Source organism: Pelophylax lessonae, assembly GCF_965119305.1.
Source record: "Pelophylax lessonae genome assembly, chromosome: 6".
Lineage (NCBI taxonomy): Eukaryota > Metazoa > Chordata > Amphibia > Anura > Ranidae > Pelophylax > Pelophylax lessonae.
This window is the reverse complement of record NC_138773.1, coordinates 218,151,709-218,169,085: the sequence shown is the minus strand read 5'-3', so window position 1 is coordinate 218,169,085 and position 17,377 is coordinate 218,151,709. Positions and strand designations below refer to the sequence as shown.

The following is a 17,377-nucleotide window of genomic DNA, read 5'->3' as shown; positions in this document are numbered from 1 at the left end:
CTATGCACTGCTGTGAGAACCCAGGTGCCTGCCTGGTCCGCAAGCAAAATCATCCATAGAGAGTGAAGAAGGTGGCGACACATCCAGTGAATAAAATCAACCTCTTTATTGAAAATTGATTAAATGATGAAACATGACACACGCAAGGTCCACAGATGCTCAGTAGATGCTCATTAGATGCGTTTCACACTCCCGTGCTTACTTATTACTAATTGCCCCAGGTATACAGGTTCCCTTAAGACCACAGGCCGACAGGTTGGATCAATTATTGGACAGGGAGGAAACCACCCACAATGGATGATCACAACTCACACAGCCCAGGTCTGCAGCAGAACAGCAACCATTGCAAGTAAAATCATAAATTATAAAAAATACAATATCTCACAAAATTAATACAACCTTCATATTTTTGTAAATATTTTATTATATCTTTTCATGTGACACCACTGAAGAAATTACACTTTGCTACAATGTAAAGTAGTGAGTGTCCAGCTTGTATAACAGTGTAAATTTTCTGTCCCCTCAAATTAACTCAACACAGCCATTAATGTCTAAACCGCTGGCAACAAAAGTGAGTGCACCCCTAAGTGAAAATGTCCAAACTGGGCCCAATTAGCCATTTTCCCTCCCCGGTGTTATGTGACTCATTAGTGTTACAAGGTCTCGGGTGTGAATGGGGAGCAGGTGTGTTAAATTTGGTGTTATCGCTCTCACTCTCTCATACTTGTCACTGGAAGTTCAACATGGCGCCTCATAGCAGAGAAATCTCTGAGGATCTGAAAAAAAGAATTGTTGCTCTACATAAAGATGGCCTATAAGAAGATTGCCAAGACCCTAAAACTGAGCTGCAGCACGGTGGCCAAGACCAAACAGTGGTTTAACAGGACAAGATTCACTCAGAACCAGCCTCGCCATGGTCAACCAAAGAAGTTGAGTGCACATGCTCAGCGTCATATCCAGAGGTTGTCTTTGGGAAATAAATGTATGAGTGCTGCCAGCATTGCTGCAGAGGTCGAATGTGGTAGGGGGTCAACCTGTCAGTGCTCAGACCATACGCCGCACACTGCATTAAATTGGTCTGCATGGCTGTCATCCCAGAAGGAAGCCTCTGCTTGGTGGGAGCATGGTGGTGGGAATTGTCATAGTCTGGGGCTGCATGAGCACTGCCGGCACTGGGGAGCTACAGTTCTTTGAGGGAACCATGAATGCCAACATGTACTGTGACATACTGAAGAGGAGCAAGGTCCCCTCCCTCCAGAGACTCTGCAGAGCAGTATTCCAACATGATAATGACCCCAAATAAACCTGCAAGACAACTACTGCCTTGCTGAAGGTAAAGGCGATGGACTGACCAAGCATGTCTCCAGACCTAAACCCTATTGAGTATCTGTGGGGCATCCTCAAACAGAGGGTGTAGGAGCGCAAGGTCTCTAACATCCACCAGCTACATGATGTCGTCATGGAGGAGTGGAAGAGGACTCCAGTGGCAACCTGTAAAGCTCTGGTGAACTAAATTCTGAAAAGGGTTAAGGCAGTGCTGGAAAATAATGGTGGCCACACCAAATATTGACACTTTGGGCCCAATTTGGAGATTTTTACTTAGGGGTGTACTCACTTTTGTTGCCAGCGGTTTAGAAATTAATGGCTGTGTGTTGAGTTATTTTGAGGGGACAGCAAATGTACACTGTTAAGTGTCATTTCTTCAGTGTTGCCATAAGAAAAGACATAATAAAATATTTACAAAAATGTGAGAGGAGTACTCACTTTTGTGAGATACTGTACAAAAAACGATCATTTCCATACAAAGTAATAAATAATCAAAAAGAAGAAAAAAAGTAATTATGAAAACAAATCATTATCAAAACAAAATAAAAGGGCTGAAAAAACACCTATAAACAATGACATGCAATGTGTATTCTATGAAAATGACTCAAAGATATTACCACTTATACAAGCAATAAAATCTATCAAATAGCGGGTCATCATAGAAAAAATAAAATAAATGAAAATGAGAATGAAAAATGGAAATGTAATATAAATATAATGAATAAACCATCAATATTTAGAATACATATATGAACGTATGTATCCCTAGATATGAATGCAGTGAAAAATAGCTAGTTACTCCTAGCCACAAACTATGCTACAAGGCCAAATATACTGATTTTACTCGCTCAGTAGGGACACCCTGACCTATAAGTATAAATACCAAATATTAATCTACTAAATCTCAAAAATTAGATTTTACTAGATAATGGACACACCTATTCCAAGGATAAAAATGTAAAGGTTGGGACGTTCACTAAACATGAACATGATACCTGTACCTAGAGGTACATAGTGAATCCAGGTTTGGAAAGGAGGGCCACATCTCATGTGTACAAAGATTATGAAAAACAGGAGGGGGGGTGCAGGATCACTATATAAGATATCAAATCATTCAAAATAATAAGATACATCCTAATCATAATGAGATACAGTACATTCCACTTATGAGCAATAATGATTACCCAGTTGTATTACATTTTTAGCAAGGGCAAACTCCTGAGGAAGGGAGGCTAGGGACCTCCCTTGCCACGCAAAAAAAATCACTCTATCTTCACCTCAAAGGTATAGTTAACCTTTACCAAAAAAATTGCCAATTGCAGATAAGGGGCATCTGAAGATAAAAAGCAAACTGTGAAGAATTGACCTTAATTGAATAACCCCCCTGCTTTAGGTGTAGGCAGAATACTTACCTCATGAAGCCTCACTGAAACCCCCCCCCCCCAGAGGTCTCCTATGTTGAGCCATTCATTTTGTAACATACCTGTTGATGGAGTCTAAAGCATAGAGCTAGGCCTTTCTTACAGCTCTGGCTCTGGAGCCCTGGTATGGTAACAGCGAACACCAGAGCACGGAGTGGCACAAGTGTCGGTAAAGTCTTCTACCAGCAGGGGCTGATGTTCGTAAGGGTGCACAGAGATGACTGGCTGAATGCAAACTGGCGGAAGGGCCAGAGCTAGAGGCAGGCATGGGTCAGCTGATGCAGGTGCAGGTATGAGAGCCAAGGCAAGGTCAGACAGTCTAGGTCAGCAACGTTCGGGCAGATCAAGGTACAGACAGCAGGCGGCAGGCGGCAGAATGATCAGGAATTAGGTCCGGATCAGTAACAGCAAGGCAGCTCATCCAAGGGAGCAGGTAGAAGAATAGTCCAGTGGCAAGCCAGGGGTCAGTACAGGCAGCGTTTAGGCAGAGTCAGGTACAGAAGAGGTCAGCAACAGAGGATCAACACAGGAACAGATGCACCTGCTCGTGCTCGTGCGTGTGCTCCCTTTACATGGCCATGGGCGGGGGTTTTTAGGCTTATGCACCTGCGTGTATGCAAACGTCTTTCCTGACACGTTTGTTGAAAGCTTTGCTTTGTTTCCTTAATGTATAGGTCTTTGTATTCCTCACTGCACTGTAAATACAAGTTACTTCATTGGTGTTTGGATGTTGGGTCTTGGATGAGCAAGGTTCTATCGTGGTGTATTGGTGGACTTTAAAGACATGAAGAAGAAAGATATGATATTTGTTATAAACCCTTCTTAGTTTTTACGACATTCTAGTTTCAGGAATCTCAGAAGTGTTGTGTCCTAAAAACTCAGAAGGATCTTTAATTGAAATTTACTTCTGTTGGCTGTAATATTAGTTGCAGGGAACTCTGCTGTTTAGAGCATGATTCTGAAGCTTTCCCTTTGCCAACCATGCTTTAAACTTTGGGTAACAAGCTGTACATGAAATAGAAATAAAATCAGCGCACTTGAATGTCTAAATAGAAAAGCTGCTGAACACTTAGGGCCAATCAATCAAATCCCAAATCATGCATAAATAAAGTAAATAGTGCAGCGCTAAATGTGTAAATAACTAAATGAGAAAATGAAATAAAAAAGCAAAGATTCCCAATGTGAAAAAATGAAGGGATCATGCATGTATAATGTGCTCCACTCTGTGCGTCCAACACCAGCCACACTATCTTCTCACCTCAGGGATAGCCCCTGTGTTAACAGATGGGCTAAGAAGGCAAAGACTCTCAAGGGTTTCAGACAAATCCCAATGCTGATGACACACTGTTCAGGGATCAGAAATCCTTAACCAGAGGACACTCTCAGTGCAGATATAACACTTCCAGGATTGCTCCAATCATCCACATAGAATAAATAACAGAACTGGACATAGTGCTTAATTCCTTAAAACCACACTTTATTAAAGCACATATGAATAAAATTATCTGAATAGGCACTGAGCACAGTGCACAATAAGCGGCTGTAACAGTATCATGCTTCTCGTGACGGATGGTGAGTGACGTCACCGGTCCCTCCCCCTCCATATGTGTTGCGTCCCTATAGGCGGGGCTTCATCAATGGATCCCTGAACAATGTGTCATCAGCATTGGGATTTGTCTGAAACCCTTGAGAGTCTTTGCCTTCTTAGCCCGTCTGTTAACACAGACCCTGAGGTGAGAAGACAGTGTGGCTGGTGTCGGACGCACAGAGTGGAGCACATTATACATCTTATACGTGCATGATCACTTCATTTTTTCACATTGGGACTCTTTGCTTTTTTATGTTATTTTCTTATTTTAGTTATTTACACATTTAGCGCTGCACTATTTATTTTATTTAAACAAGCTGTACATACTATTGTTGTATGTGCCACTTTTTGGGAGATTTCCCTTTTCTTCCTGAAGTTGAGAATTCAATTCTCACCACAAATTCCATCAGGGACTCAGACAAGACTAAAAAGTAAAATAAAACGTTCAAACCCATTCTATTCAAAACAACCAAAAAACAAAAATGTTTTGGAGTTTGGTTTTAAAGTGCATCAAAAAGCCCAGTCTTTTTTTTTTTTTTCATTAGTTTTGGATAGAGTTATGTTGGTGTTAGAACCCCTGCTATGTGTTTACTGCTGTCTTTGTACACACTAGGGAGATTCCCCCTCTCTTCTGGTGACCTCTGTTACTGGGATTGAAGGCGGGGGAAAATGTAAACTGCCACCTGCAATAAAGAGGAAACATTTGTTCTAATGATAACTGTCTGAAAAAGGATTTCTCTCACATTGGGGAGATTACCACTTACTTAGGACAGGGAGTGTAATCTCAACAATAGGACACAGATGGACAAAAAAACTGATGGAGGGTTTAACCATTCCCTACTTTATGTACACTTAATAGTTATGTTTAATATAAATAAAAATATTACATAGTAAAATCAGGTGTTATGCCCCTTTAAATGCTAACATCATCATCACAGAGAGCTGTTACGCTTTCCTGCATTATTAGCACATTCTTGGCACACTGTTTAAAACTATCTTCCTTTGAGTGCACTTGGTTGTTCTTGCATCAACTCTAGCCCACAGCCTGCATTTATATGTGTAAAGCTTCTTTGCTGCAAATTATATAAAACAGGAAAGTGCTAAGCTGTTAACCATAGTTATAAGAGATGGAAGCTTACTTAAATTGAGGATAAAAGAAAAGAATGCCACCGCCAACAAAAATCATTAAGAACAGGCATTAAAACACGAGGTCAAATTGTGGAGGCTCTGGACAAGTATGCTTTTTTGTGTCTTTAAAAGGTAAACAAAAATAATATCTGCGCTTGGTAAAAAAAGGCTAAATGGAGACAGCCAGCACTAATAGGTAAGATTGTGACCCACAATAAAACAGTAAACAACAGGGCGCAGCGCCAATAAAAGTAATAATGCTCAGTCCAATAAAGGACCCTGTCAACCCAGTTCAATTGCAGATTGAGCTCATGGTCTTTCCACACACTGGTTTTGACCACTCTATCACTTGAGGGTCAATACCTTCTGGTAAGCAGGACCTTTGCTTCTGACACCGTGTTGACGTGTGCTTTCAAGATTCACGGCATTTGGTGTGGGGATAGCCTTTTCTGTTCTATGGACATTCCTTTATTGGACTGAGCATTATTGCTTTTATTGGCGCTGCACCCTGTTGTTTACTCTTTTAAAAGGTAAACTCTATCCAAATGTGATATCTTTGTTTTATGTGGTTCCTGGCAAACTGAATTGCATGCTGCCTTTTTATAACTATTGTGGCCTTAGTGGCAAGATATCACCAGAATTCCTAGATCCACCAACTGCTGTGCCCATTGCAATGCCAATGAAAGATGTTCATGCTCCTAGTACATTCTCAGTAAGGTAGAATGGACAAATAAGGAAGAGAGTTGTGGGACCCCTTCATTGTGGTCTTGGGAGAGGGGTTACTGTTTCTTAGACACTTCCTACTGAAATGTCTAAGAAATGGAAAAAAAGTTGCAGGTTCAACTTGGCATGCCAAACCAAAACTGGAAAATCCTCTTGTATGGATTTGGGTTTTAAGCCATTAAATGTACAACCCCAATTCCAAAAACATTGGGACACTGTACAAATTGGGAATAAAAACAGAATGCAATGACGTGGAAGTTTCAAATTTCAATATTTTATTCAGAATACAACATAGATGACATATCAAATGTTTAAACTGAGAAAATGTATAGTTTTAAGGGAAAATACGTGGATTTTAAATTTCCTGGCATCAACGCATCTCAAAGAAGTTGGGACAAGGCCATATTTACCACTGTGTGGCATCCCCTCTTCTTTTTATAACAGTATGCAAACATCTGGGGACTGAGGGGACAAGTTTCTCAAGTTTAGGAATAGGAATGTTGTCTTTCTTGTCTAATACAGGCTTCTAGTTGCTCAACTGTCAAAGGTCTTCTTTGTCGCATCTTCCTCTTTATGATGCGCCAAATGTTTTCTATCGGTGAAAGATCTGGACTGCAGGCTGGCCATTTCAGTACCAGGATCCTTCTTCTACGCAGCCATGATGTTGTAATGGATGCAGTATGTGGTCTGGCATTGTCTTCCTTGGATGGGAGCATATGTTGTTCTAGAACTTGGATAGACCTTTCAGCATTCATGGTGCCTTTCCAGATGTGTAAGCTTCCCATGCCACATGCATTAATGCAACTCCATACCATCAGAGATGCAGGCTTCTGAACTGAGCGCTGATAACAACTTGGGTTTCCTTGTCCTCTTTAGTCCGGATGACATGGCATCCCAGTTTTCCAAAATTTAAATCGTCTGACCACAGAACAGTTTTCCACTTTGCCACAGTCCATTTTAAATGAGCCTTGGCCCAGAGAAAACGCCTGCACTTCTGGATCATGTTTAGATATGGCTTCTTTTTTGGCCTATAGAGTTTTAGCCGGCAACGGTGAATGGCAAGGTGGATTGTATTCTGGAAGTATTCCTGAGCCCATGTTGTGATTTCCATTACAGTAGCATTCCTGTATGTGATGCAGTGCCGTCTAAGGGCCCGAAGATCACGGGCATCCAGTATGGTTTTCCGGCCTTGACCCTTAGGCACAGAGATTGTTCCAGATTCTCTGAATCTTTGGATGATATTATGCAGTGTAGATGATGATAACTTCAAACTCTTTGCAATTTTTCTCTGAGAAACTCCTTTCTGATATTGCTCCACTATTTTTTGATGCATCATTGGGGGAATTGGTGATCCTCTGCCCATCTGGACTTCTGAGAGACACTGCCACTCTGAGAGGCTCTTTTTATATCCAATCATATTGCCAATTGACCTAATAACTTAGTTGTAAATTGGACTCCTTCAGCTGTTCCTTATATGTACATTATATGTACATTATATGTACATTTAACTGTTACGGCCTCTCATTGCTATCTGTCCCAACTTTTTTGAAATGTGTAGCTCTCATGAAATCCAAAATGAGCCAATATTTGGCATGACATTTCAAAATGTCTCACTTTCAACATTTGATATGTTATCTATATTATATTGTAAATAAAATATAAGTTTAGGAGCTTTGTAATTTAGTCCATTCCTTTTTTACTCACAATTTGTACACTGTCCCAACTGTTTTAGAATTGGGTGGTATGTAAACCCAAAAATCTAATTTTAGTTTTTGGCTGTACAAGCACCCATTAACTGTTACTGCTGTGGATTTTAAAATGTTTCTTCTGCTTTTAAAACTAACTATTTATTCTAGCAGTCCTTTATTTGCAATGGTGACAATGCTAACTCATTGCCTTACAATACAGGCGGCATTGTCACATACTCCCAATAAATGGTTTAACCACTTCTGGACCAGAAGGATTACCCCCTTAATGACCAGGCCATTTTTTGTGTTAGTTTACCAGACAATTGCGCGGTCATGCAATGCTGTACCCTAATACTGTATAATGGATGTCCTTTTTTTCCCCACAAATAGAGTTTTCTTTTAGGGGTATTTGATCAGCTGTGCGATTTTTATTTTTTGCGCTACAAACAAAAAAAGAGCGACAATTATGAAAAAAAAAAAGACTTTCTGCTATATAACATTCCCAATAAAAAAGATTTAAAAATCTATTTTTTTTTCCATCATTTTAGGCCAATTTGTATTCTGTTACTTATTTTTGGTAAAAATAATTTTAAAAAGTGTATATTGATTGGTTTGAGTAAAAGTTATCGTGTCTACAAACTAGGGGAAAGATTTATGTAATTTTTATTTATTTATTTTTTACTAGTAATGGCAGCAAACAGCAATTTTTAGTGGGACTGCGACATTGCAGCAGACAGATCAGACACCTAACTGACCTTTTGGACACCTTTCGGGGAACCAGTGACATCACTGCAGTAATCAGTGCTAAAAATATGCACTGTTACTATACTAATGATACTGGCAGGGAAGGAGTTAACACCAGGGGCGATCAAAGGGTTAAATGTGTCCCTAGGGGTACTTTCTAACTGTTGGAGGGATGGGCTTGCTGCATGAACACAGAGACCTGTGTTTTTAAGTAAGAGGAACACAGGATTCCTGTGTTCATAGCTGACAGAACAGCGGTCTGCCATGTTTACAACGACAGATCACCATTCTGTCTCCACGGGGAGCTATCGCGGGTGGCCGGCGGCAATCGCAGCCGCTGAACTCGCTGATTAGCTTCCCCTGTGGCAAATGGGCATGCTCCCCCATTAGGGGTCCCACCAAGCGACGTTCAGGTACGTCATTTCGTGAGACAGAGCCGACCTGCCGCTGTAAAACTATGGCGACTGGTAGGCAAGCAGTTAAATTGATTGTAAACCCTTACATATATGCAGTGAAGTAACATGCCTCATGTGATACACAGAGAATAAACAAATCCTCCTACATAAGTTGTACCTGTTTTCCTGCAACCATCTGTCCTGTACGTCCTTGTATAACACACAGGTGAAAGGATTTTTCCCAGCAGTAGCAAATAGGTGGTGGGGATCTGATGTCACACATACACCTCAGAGCTAGAAGAGCTGAGCTGAGTGTAATCTGTGAGTTGATTGGAGGAAAGTCACACACCCCCTTTTTACAGGCTCAGAGAAACCTAGAGCTGTGGGTATGAATAATCTACTGTAAGCTGGAAGGGGGGGAGGGTCGTCTCCTTGGAGGTATTGCTGTTGGCTTAGGGGAGTTATGCAGATAGCAGAGAAGGTAGAGCTCAGAGAGGAACCAGACTTGGTGCTTTGGATTCAGGTTAGAACACACTATAGTATTTAATTCCTTTTTCATGTTGGAAGTTTACAACAACTTTAAGGTTGCCTTGCAGATGCAAGATGTGCCTGCAAGCCTATTCAAGTAATAGAAGTAGGTAGAAATTGAACCTGTGGAATGAATAGGTCATGACAGCTGATGCCGTCACCAATCCAGCCAGTCTGCACAGCAATTAAAAAAGTGGTCACGGGGGCGTGGCCAAGACTGGTATGTGAGCAGACGTGCTTCACAATGATCCCACAAGTAATCGGGCACTGATCCTCTCCCCAGCCTTCAATTCACAGCCCAGAGGCTACGTCCAGTGGCCCTTCACTGCCTGTAACCCTGGAGACTGCAGTGAACCGATTCCGGCCTGGTAGACAGAGATGCTTCGGGGGAAGAACCGGGAGGAACCCGCGACTGCTGATATCCAAGATGGTGCCCTAACCCCTATGCCACAGCACGATCTGAGGGACAAGTCCAGGAATCCTGTGAGTAAATCCTCCACTAAACCATCAGGGAAAGAGCAACCAAGGGACATACTTTACTATGCACAGAAGATGTCAGGTTTCTCAGTTCCCTTGGCTGATCCGGCCCCCTTCCCTGCCACAGAGCCAGACATGCCTAAACTGCAGGACTTCCATACCTTCCCCCAGGTCTGTGTGGCTCTGCTGAGATACCATTCGAGCAGGACATGGAGGGCATATCACAACTATCCCTGCGTGAAATCCTTAAAGCAGTGCAAAAATGCACTGCATCTGTAGATGATCTCAAGGGACATTTTTGTGTCCTGAGAGAGGAAGTATCACTAATAGGACAAGATCTCCAAAAGATCGGGGAGTGGACCACCACTGTGAAAAGTCGCATTAGCAACCTAGAAGATCAACACCCTACACTGATAAGAGACACAAAATTTGTGGCCCAGCAGGCAGCGGCATTCCCATAATAAGACAGATGACATCGAGAATAGGCTACTGCGCAACAATGTGCATATCATGGGGTTTCCAGAAAAATCATAGGGGAGAGATCCCACCGATTTCATGGAGCACTGGCTACTTGATACCTGAGGGAAAGAGGTGTTTACCCGACTATTTTCAGTGGAAAGGGCTCACCTTACTCCTTTCCGCCCGTTGCCACAGGGTTCCCCTCCGAGGCTCATACTGGCACACCTTCTCAACTACAAATATCGCAAGATAATCCTGAGACTGGCTAGGGAGAAGGCTGATATCTGTTACAATGTAGCAAAAATATCGATATATCCTGACTTCTCTGCATAAGTTCAGAGGAAACGTTCTAAATTCAATGATGTTAAAGCGCGGCTGCATCATCTACAACTTTCTTATGACATGCTCTACCCGGCTAAACTCAGGGTCACTGCCAATGGCCAATCACATTTCTTTGATTCAGTGATTGAGACAGCCTCCTGGCTGGACCGCAACGAGAATAACCTGCACCAACGACGAGAGGTCGGAGAAGATGAATAATCATTTGAGGGGACCCGTGTCCATGTTCCAGTGCGGATGGGCGTTGGACTATACAATTCCATATATTTCTACTTATCCAGGCTGGGGAGCTATTACTTAGAGCACTGACAAGTGAGAGGATTACAACGAGCCTTTCACTCGCAGAGTACCTACAATTTGTGTGTTCACCAAGTTGCATGTGTGCCTGCTGCAGGCTGTTTCTTTCTCTGTTTGTTTCTTCTGCTGAGGCATGCCTCATCTGGAATAGCCAAGAATAGCTTTGCAATTTGTTTACCATGAGTGATACTGCACTCAGCCCCTGTAACACAGTTGCGCTCTTTAGTTGGTAATTTTTGTTTTGACTTTCAACAGGAATTTCTACCCGTAACTACTAAGACAGTCCCTTATTTGACTTGCATCCGCAGTCAGGTTTACTAAACCTACATGTAAGCGGAATGGCCTGCCAATTGGGTGATAGCACCGTGGTCTTTCTCTGGTTAGCTCCTATCTTTATTATGTATTGTTGCCTAATGTCAATACTTATTGTATCATGGAACATTAGAGGGGTTAACCATCCTTTAAAACGCACAAGCCTCTGGAAGTTCCACCCTGCCATAATAGGCTTACAAGAAACTCATCTGACCAGGGAGACGACAAGATGATTGCAATACTCCTGGGCGTGCAAAGTGTATCACTCCACCCACACCTCCTATTCCCGTGGTGTCAGTGTATTGATACACATGTTCCTGATATTTCAGGAAGTGGACTCGCAGGTTGATATAGAGGGTTGTTATGTATTCACTTACAGTAAATTATAGGGCGGACGATGTGCTGACGTCATTGCGTTTTACAATTCATTCATTTTACTTTACTTGGCCGGCAGGAGATTTTTTATTTACTGATATATGTTTTAATTTAAGTGTATTTTATTACTTTTGAATAAATTAATGCTGGATTTACACTATGTGGAGCATCCTTTTTTCTTTGAGCCCTCCTATACGGATGACGCTATTGGATGCTTAACCTTACAGCACAGCTGGAACATCCACAAATATCACTACAAGGCCTTGGCAGGGTAATCAGCCACAAGGCGCTGCTGGCCTCCTGTGATAAGAAGTCCAATACTGCTGGTAAGCAGGCATTAGTATTGCTTCAACGGTGGTGTTGTGTTTCCAGTGGATATCCATAATTGGTGGAGGCTGAGATCCTACCTATTGGGATTATTATTGGGATTAATCATGCTGTATGCAGATGACATGTTACTAATGTTAGGAGATACAACCCTGTCACTGCAAGCAGTCATGTCAATAGTCCTTGAATTTGGCCATTACTCCAGACTTACCATTAACTGGACCAAATCAGCACTGCTCCTACTGGAAGGTGATTCTACACAACCAATCGCTCCCACTTGTCTCATACCTCACAGATAAATTCAAATATTTAGGAATCTACGTGACTTCTTCTCCCTTAGAGTATGGCCCACTGAATATCCCCCCCTACTGAATAACTTTAGAGATAAAATAAAAATCTGTAACTAACTGCCATTGTCGGTTGCAGGTAAAACAAACCTTATCAAAATTATACTGATGCCCCATTTGCTCTACCCATTACACACCTCTCCTACTGTTGTTACTTTAAAAATCTTTGGAATAGTAAATTCCATTTTTAGGAATCTGCTATGGTGAAAGCACACACCGAGAATCAAACTGGAACAATTACAACGGCCCAAGGATGCGGGGGACTTGCCCTTCCTAATCCCTGGCACTGTTATATAGCAGCTCAATTGCAGCAACGAATTGCCCCCAAGTTTGTCCCTACACACGGTGTTGAAGACCGCATTCCGTCCATGAACCACATTATGCTTGCCCATATCCAGAGAGACTCGGTCTCAGAGGGTCTTGAGGCCCTTGGCTTTACTAAAACTAATAAGCTCCTACCAACGTAAAGCCTTATTAAAAAAATATGGAACAAAGCCAAATACTTACAACATGTTACTGAATATACAAGGTATAGTCAGATTTGGCGTAATGATAATTATCCGGAGCTTGCCAAGTTGGTGAATGGTGCCCAGTGGAAGATGTATGGGATAGATAATATGTCCCAGATTTTTAGTGACAGAGTTCTGCTACCTTTTGCATAACTGAAAGACACATACTCTTTACCTGCGGATATGCATTTTTATTAATTGCAACTGTGACATGCCATCAGGGCACAAGGGGATGTGTGGGAATGGCATATGTCTCCCACCCCTATTTTCAATCTGATTCAAATGGCTCAAAGCTCTAAAGTCTTTATTTCACAATGCTATAGCATGTTACTGTCTGAATTCCACAAGGGCTATCCTAACAAGGCGGCGTCACTCTGGGAGAGAGACCTGGGATTAATGACAGGTGACCAATGCAAGGAGGCATATCAGGCTGTGGTGGTAACCTATTCCTTAATTGTAGCCCAGAAGCTCTCTCAATTATATATTCTCTTACAGGCTTTACAAGATGGGATATGGCATGGAAACAAACTGCCATAGATGTAAAAGTGACCATTGTGATTTAATCCATCTGCTATGGCATTGCCCTAAACTACATCTATATTGGTATTTAGGGTAAAAATCCCAATAGACCCTAAATGTTGTCTCCTCAATGTTCTAGAAGATGTCATTGAAGATGAACATCCTAGGATAGCAGTAGGAAGTGCCCTATTTTACTCCCGTAGGTTAATGATAGTAGGTTACTGATAGTGATGTGGAAGTCCCCTGATCCCCCTACACACAAGTCCTGGGTGTCTGCTGTAGGCCAGGCTTTACTTCTGGAAAACCATATCTTTAGATACCGGGGTTGCCCTGGCAAGTTTGGAAAGTTATGGGGACTATGGTTGGAGTCTGCAGGGGTCTCAGTCCATGGGAACCGGTACTGTATACCAGAGAATATTTTTGATTTGAATGAATATTTGTGACTTTGCTTAGCTACAGGTGAGATGGTGCCATGGTGGTGATGTGCCTGCTTAGCTTTTACTAGGCGTATGTGAGTATTTAACAATGTATCTGAGATGAATGTTTTTGGATTTGTAAGTTAGTGCATCATTTATTGTATTCCCTGTTATAGTGGACTGATATGATGTCTGTTTATTACAATAAACATTTTACTGATTTAAAAAAAAAAAAACATTTAAACATTTATTTGTTTTAACCAAGCAAACCAATTTATTATGAGGATTGGTGTGTCCAGGTGTTTGTAAATAGGTTTACATCTGCCTTGAAGCTCCAGGAATTATATTTTTTGTATACTTTCATTAGGCAAGCCTGGCGTGATGTAAGTATAATGTTTTATATCTGAAGGGCCACTGGGGATGCATGAAGAAGCCCACACTACATATAGTGAGAGCCTTGATCTTGGGAGTTTTGTGCCAACGGCTTCCTCTCTGCACTTGCTTGGCAGCTCCACCATTCACGAACCTCTGTTTCTCTCTCTTATTGTACAATGGGAGATTGTGATGCCCCTGACCCTCCCTGTCACCTCATCTAATCATAGTAGGCCTTTTATTTATTGGAAAATTTAATATCTGAAGTGCCAAATGAGTGATTCACTGTGATCAAAGTGCAGTGGGGGAAGCTGATCACACAAAACCCAGAAGATCATAGTGCTCACTGTATGTAGTGTGGGCTACTACAGTGGTTTACAGCATTCCCCAGAGGTCCTCCAGATATCAGAAATGTATGCAAAAATATAATTTCTAGAGTTCAGCTTTAAGGATCTCTTTGTCAATTTTATTGCAAGGTTCCAGTTTTCTTTGGATAGGCATACTAACATTTTAAATTCATTACAAACTGCACAAGGAGACTATTCTTATTATCTCCTGTTGCCCTAATTGACAAAGTCAAAACCAGTTTAGGGCTACATATGCTTCCTTGAATCCCATTTGTTTGCACTCGGGTCTGACAATTGGAGACTCGGCACTGCACTGTGGTAAGCAGAGGGAAGTGTCATGGAAGTAACAGTCTTTTTAACGAGCTGCAGGGGTGCATCAGAGCAACAAGGTAGCCAGGGAATGACTGTCAGGCAGACTTGCTGAAGTGATTGTAATGTCTTGTTTTTTTTTTATTTAAAAATAACAAACATCTTATACTTACCTATTCTGTTGCAGTGGATTTGCGCAGAGCAGCCCGAATCTCCCTCTTCTCGGGTCCCTCTTCGGCTCTTCTGGGCCCCTTCCCCCTAGTTGGGTGCCCCCACAGCAAGCAGCTTGCTATGGGGGCACCCAAGCCGAATCACAGCTCCATGTGTTTATTCAGACACAGAGCTATAGCCCAGTCCCGCCCACTTTCTATTCCCATTGGCTGACTGACTTTGACAGCAGCAGGAGCCAATGGTGCCGCTCTGCTGTCTCAGCCAATGATGAGGGGCGTCCGAGACATTCCTGGACGCCCGAGACATTCCTACAATATTGCTGGAGCTAGAGGGATCTCAGGTACGTATTAGGGGGGCTGCTACACCCAGAAGGCTTTTTATCTAAATAGATGCATTAAGATAAAAAAAACCTTCTGATTTCACAACTCCTTTATTTCTCCTAATTCAAGCACAGTACAGGTTCACATTAAAATCATATTTTAACGAGAACGCATATTTAATGTTAGTGTTCTGCATCTCAAAGTAACATCCAGGTGTGTTTTACCCGAGTTTTGGACCCCTAATGCCATCAGCTAGCTGATTACCACTTGTTTAGCTTGTGAGAATTCCGGCCTATTCTTCAAGCCTTTTCATTTAAGTTGAAAACACAGGTCTACATCAGTCTATCCTGTGGCTGCCAATTCCCATTTTAAGCTCTGAGGGTTAGTAGAGAAAGAGAACAGAACATAATTGCGAGTTGGCCATTTAACTGCCATTCGAATGGAGATAAGCTGTGATCTTTTTGTGGGTAGTAATCATGGGCTCAGTGTTTTGTAAGCCAGGAAACCAGAGAGGGGCAGAAAAACAAGACCTTGGCATTTTAAAGTCTCCTGCAGGCACAGGTGAAGCTTTCATTATACGCTAACGCTAGCTTTGGCAGCGAGGACACCACCTTCCTGCCCTGTCCCTATTGTTGACGGCTGTCTGGAAACCAATCACTCTAATTATTTTTGTCACTGGTGGCAGCTGAAACAAAGGACCTCAGAGTTAACCCCTTCTTTGGAAGGAGTTTGACTTTATGAAAGATTTGCTAAATGACAAACATTGATTGAAACGTAGCAAATAATAGTCTAGCAATTTCTGCAGCTGTATTGCTTCTTGTTATGTTTTTCTTGCAATTTAGCTGTTAACTTTTGTTTTTTTGTTTTCAAATGTCATTGTCAGAAATCCAACTGTTTACGTGATGGTACATTAGGAAATGTTTATAGAATACATTTGGGATGTCATAGTAACTGATAGTTCTGCCTATTATTGTTTATATGTATTTTGTTTCCTTTTTTAAATTTACCTTCTGGTTTGTTCCCTGTAGATTTTTTATTAGGCTTCTGGGTTGTTTTATATTGCTCTGAAATTGCATAGTACTTTTGCATAGTGTTTTTAGCATTACACTCCCCTTTTTTTCCTGTCTTTTTAAATAACCTATTATTTTACTTTGTTTATATGTGTGTTCATTCTTTTTAATGCTTCTTTACAGGTGTAGAGGACCCCGTATAAAGGACTGCATTGGAATCGTAGACAGGTAGGGGCTTTGACTGATTCTCCTTGTAGTACTGTCCCCGTAAGGCTTGCTGTGTGATGACTTCCTGGGTCTCCCTCTGATTACCTGCAAACAGTCACTATGAGATTTATCACATATCCCTTCTTACTCCCAGTTGCTCGTTACTCAATAAACAGTCCAGGGGATTGGGTTCTATATTTATTATGGGACTTGGATGGGAGAATAGTGGGACAGTCCAATTTGAACTATTCACAGTAGATAAGGACAACTCTCACTTGGCCTCACCCGATTATTTGTGGAAGCAGACACTGCTTTGACCATATTGCCACTTGTATGGAAGGGTTAAGTCCTTTTGCTCTCTATAGCAGCAGACTTGATTATCTTCAGGACACTCTCTAGCATCCCCTTGACTGACACCGGTCCACTGACTCTTCTAGCAGAAGGGGTGGCCCTCACAAGACAGGCCCCATAACACAGACCTGTACTCACTGTAGGCAGAATCAGATTGTTTCTAGTGTCTCCCTTCCAGTCAGTTCTGCAGGACCTCTGGGTTCATCTTCTCTCTGACTCTCAGGCCCTCAGGTCAGCCACCTGAGGCCGCATGGCAGCTTCTACAGAGGAGGGACAGCCTCCCCCTCCCTCCAGGACCCTGCTCTCCAGCTGAAAGACCCCAAGCACATGTGCCCTTGGCATTTATACAGTATCCCAGCATACACCGAGGCA

General features: G+C 42.0%; 1 protein-coding gene across 2 annotated transcripts in view; it reads left to right on the top strand.

The window, feature by feature from the left end:
• ERBB4 (erb-b2 receptor tyrosine kinase 4) overlaps positions 1 to 17,377 on the top strand; it is a 1,312,942-nt gene that overhangs the window by 1,003,945 nt on the left and 291,620 nt on the right. For both annotated transcript variants that reach the window (XM_082261897.1, XM_082261896.1), the window contains exon 16: positions 16,631 to 16,675. In XM_082261897.1, coding sequence (XP_082118023.1) covers positions 16,631 to 16,675 — 45 coding nt within the window. The remainder of the gene's footprint in view (positions 1 to 16,630; positions 16,676 to 17,377) is intronic.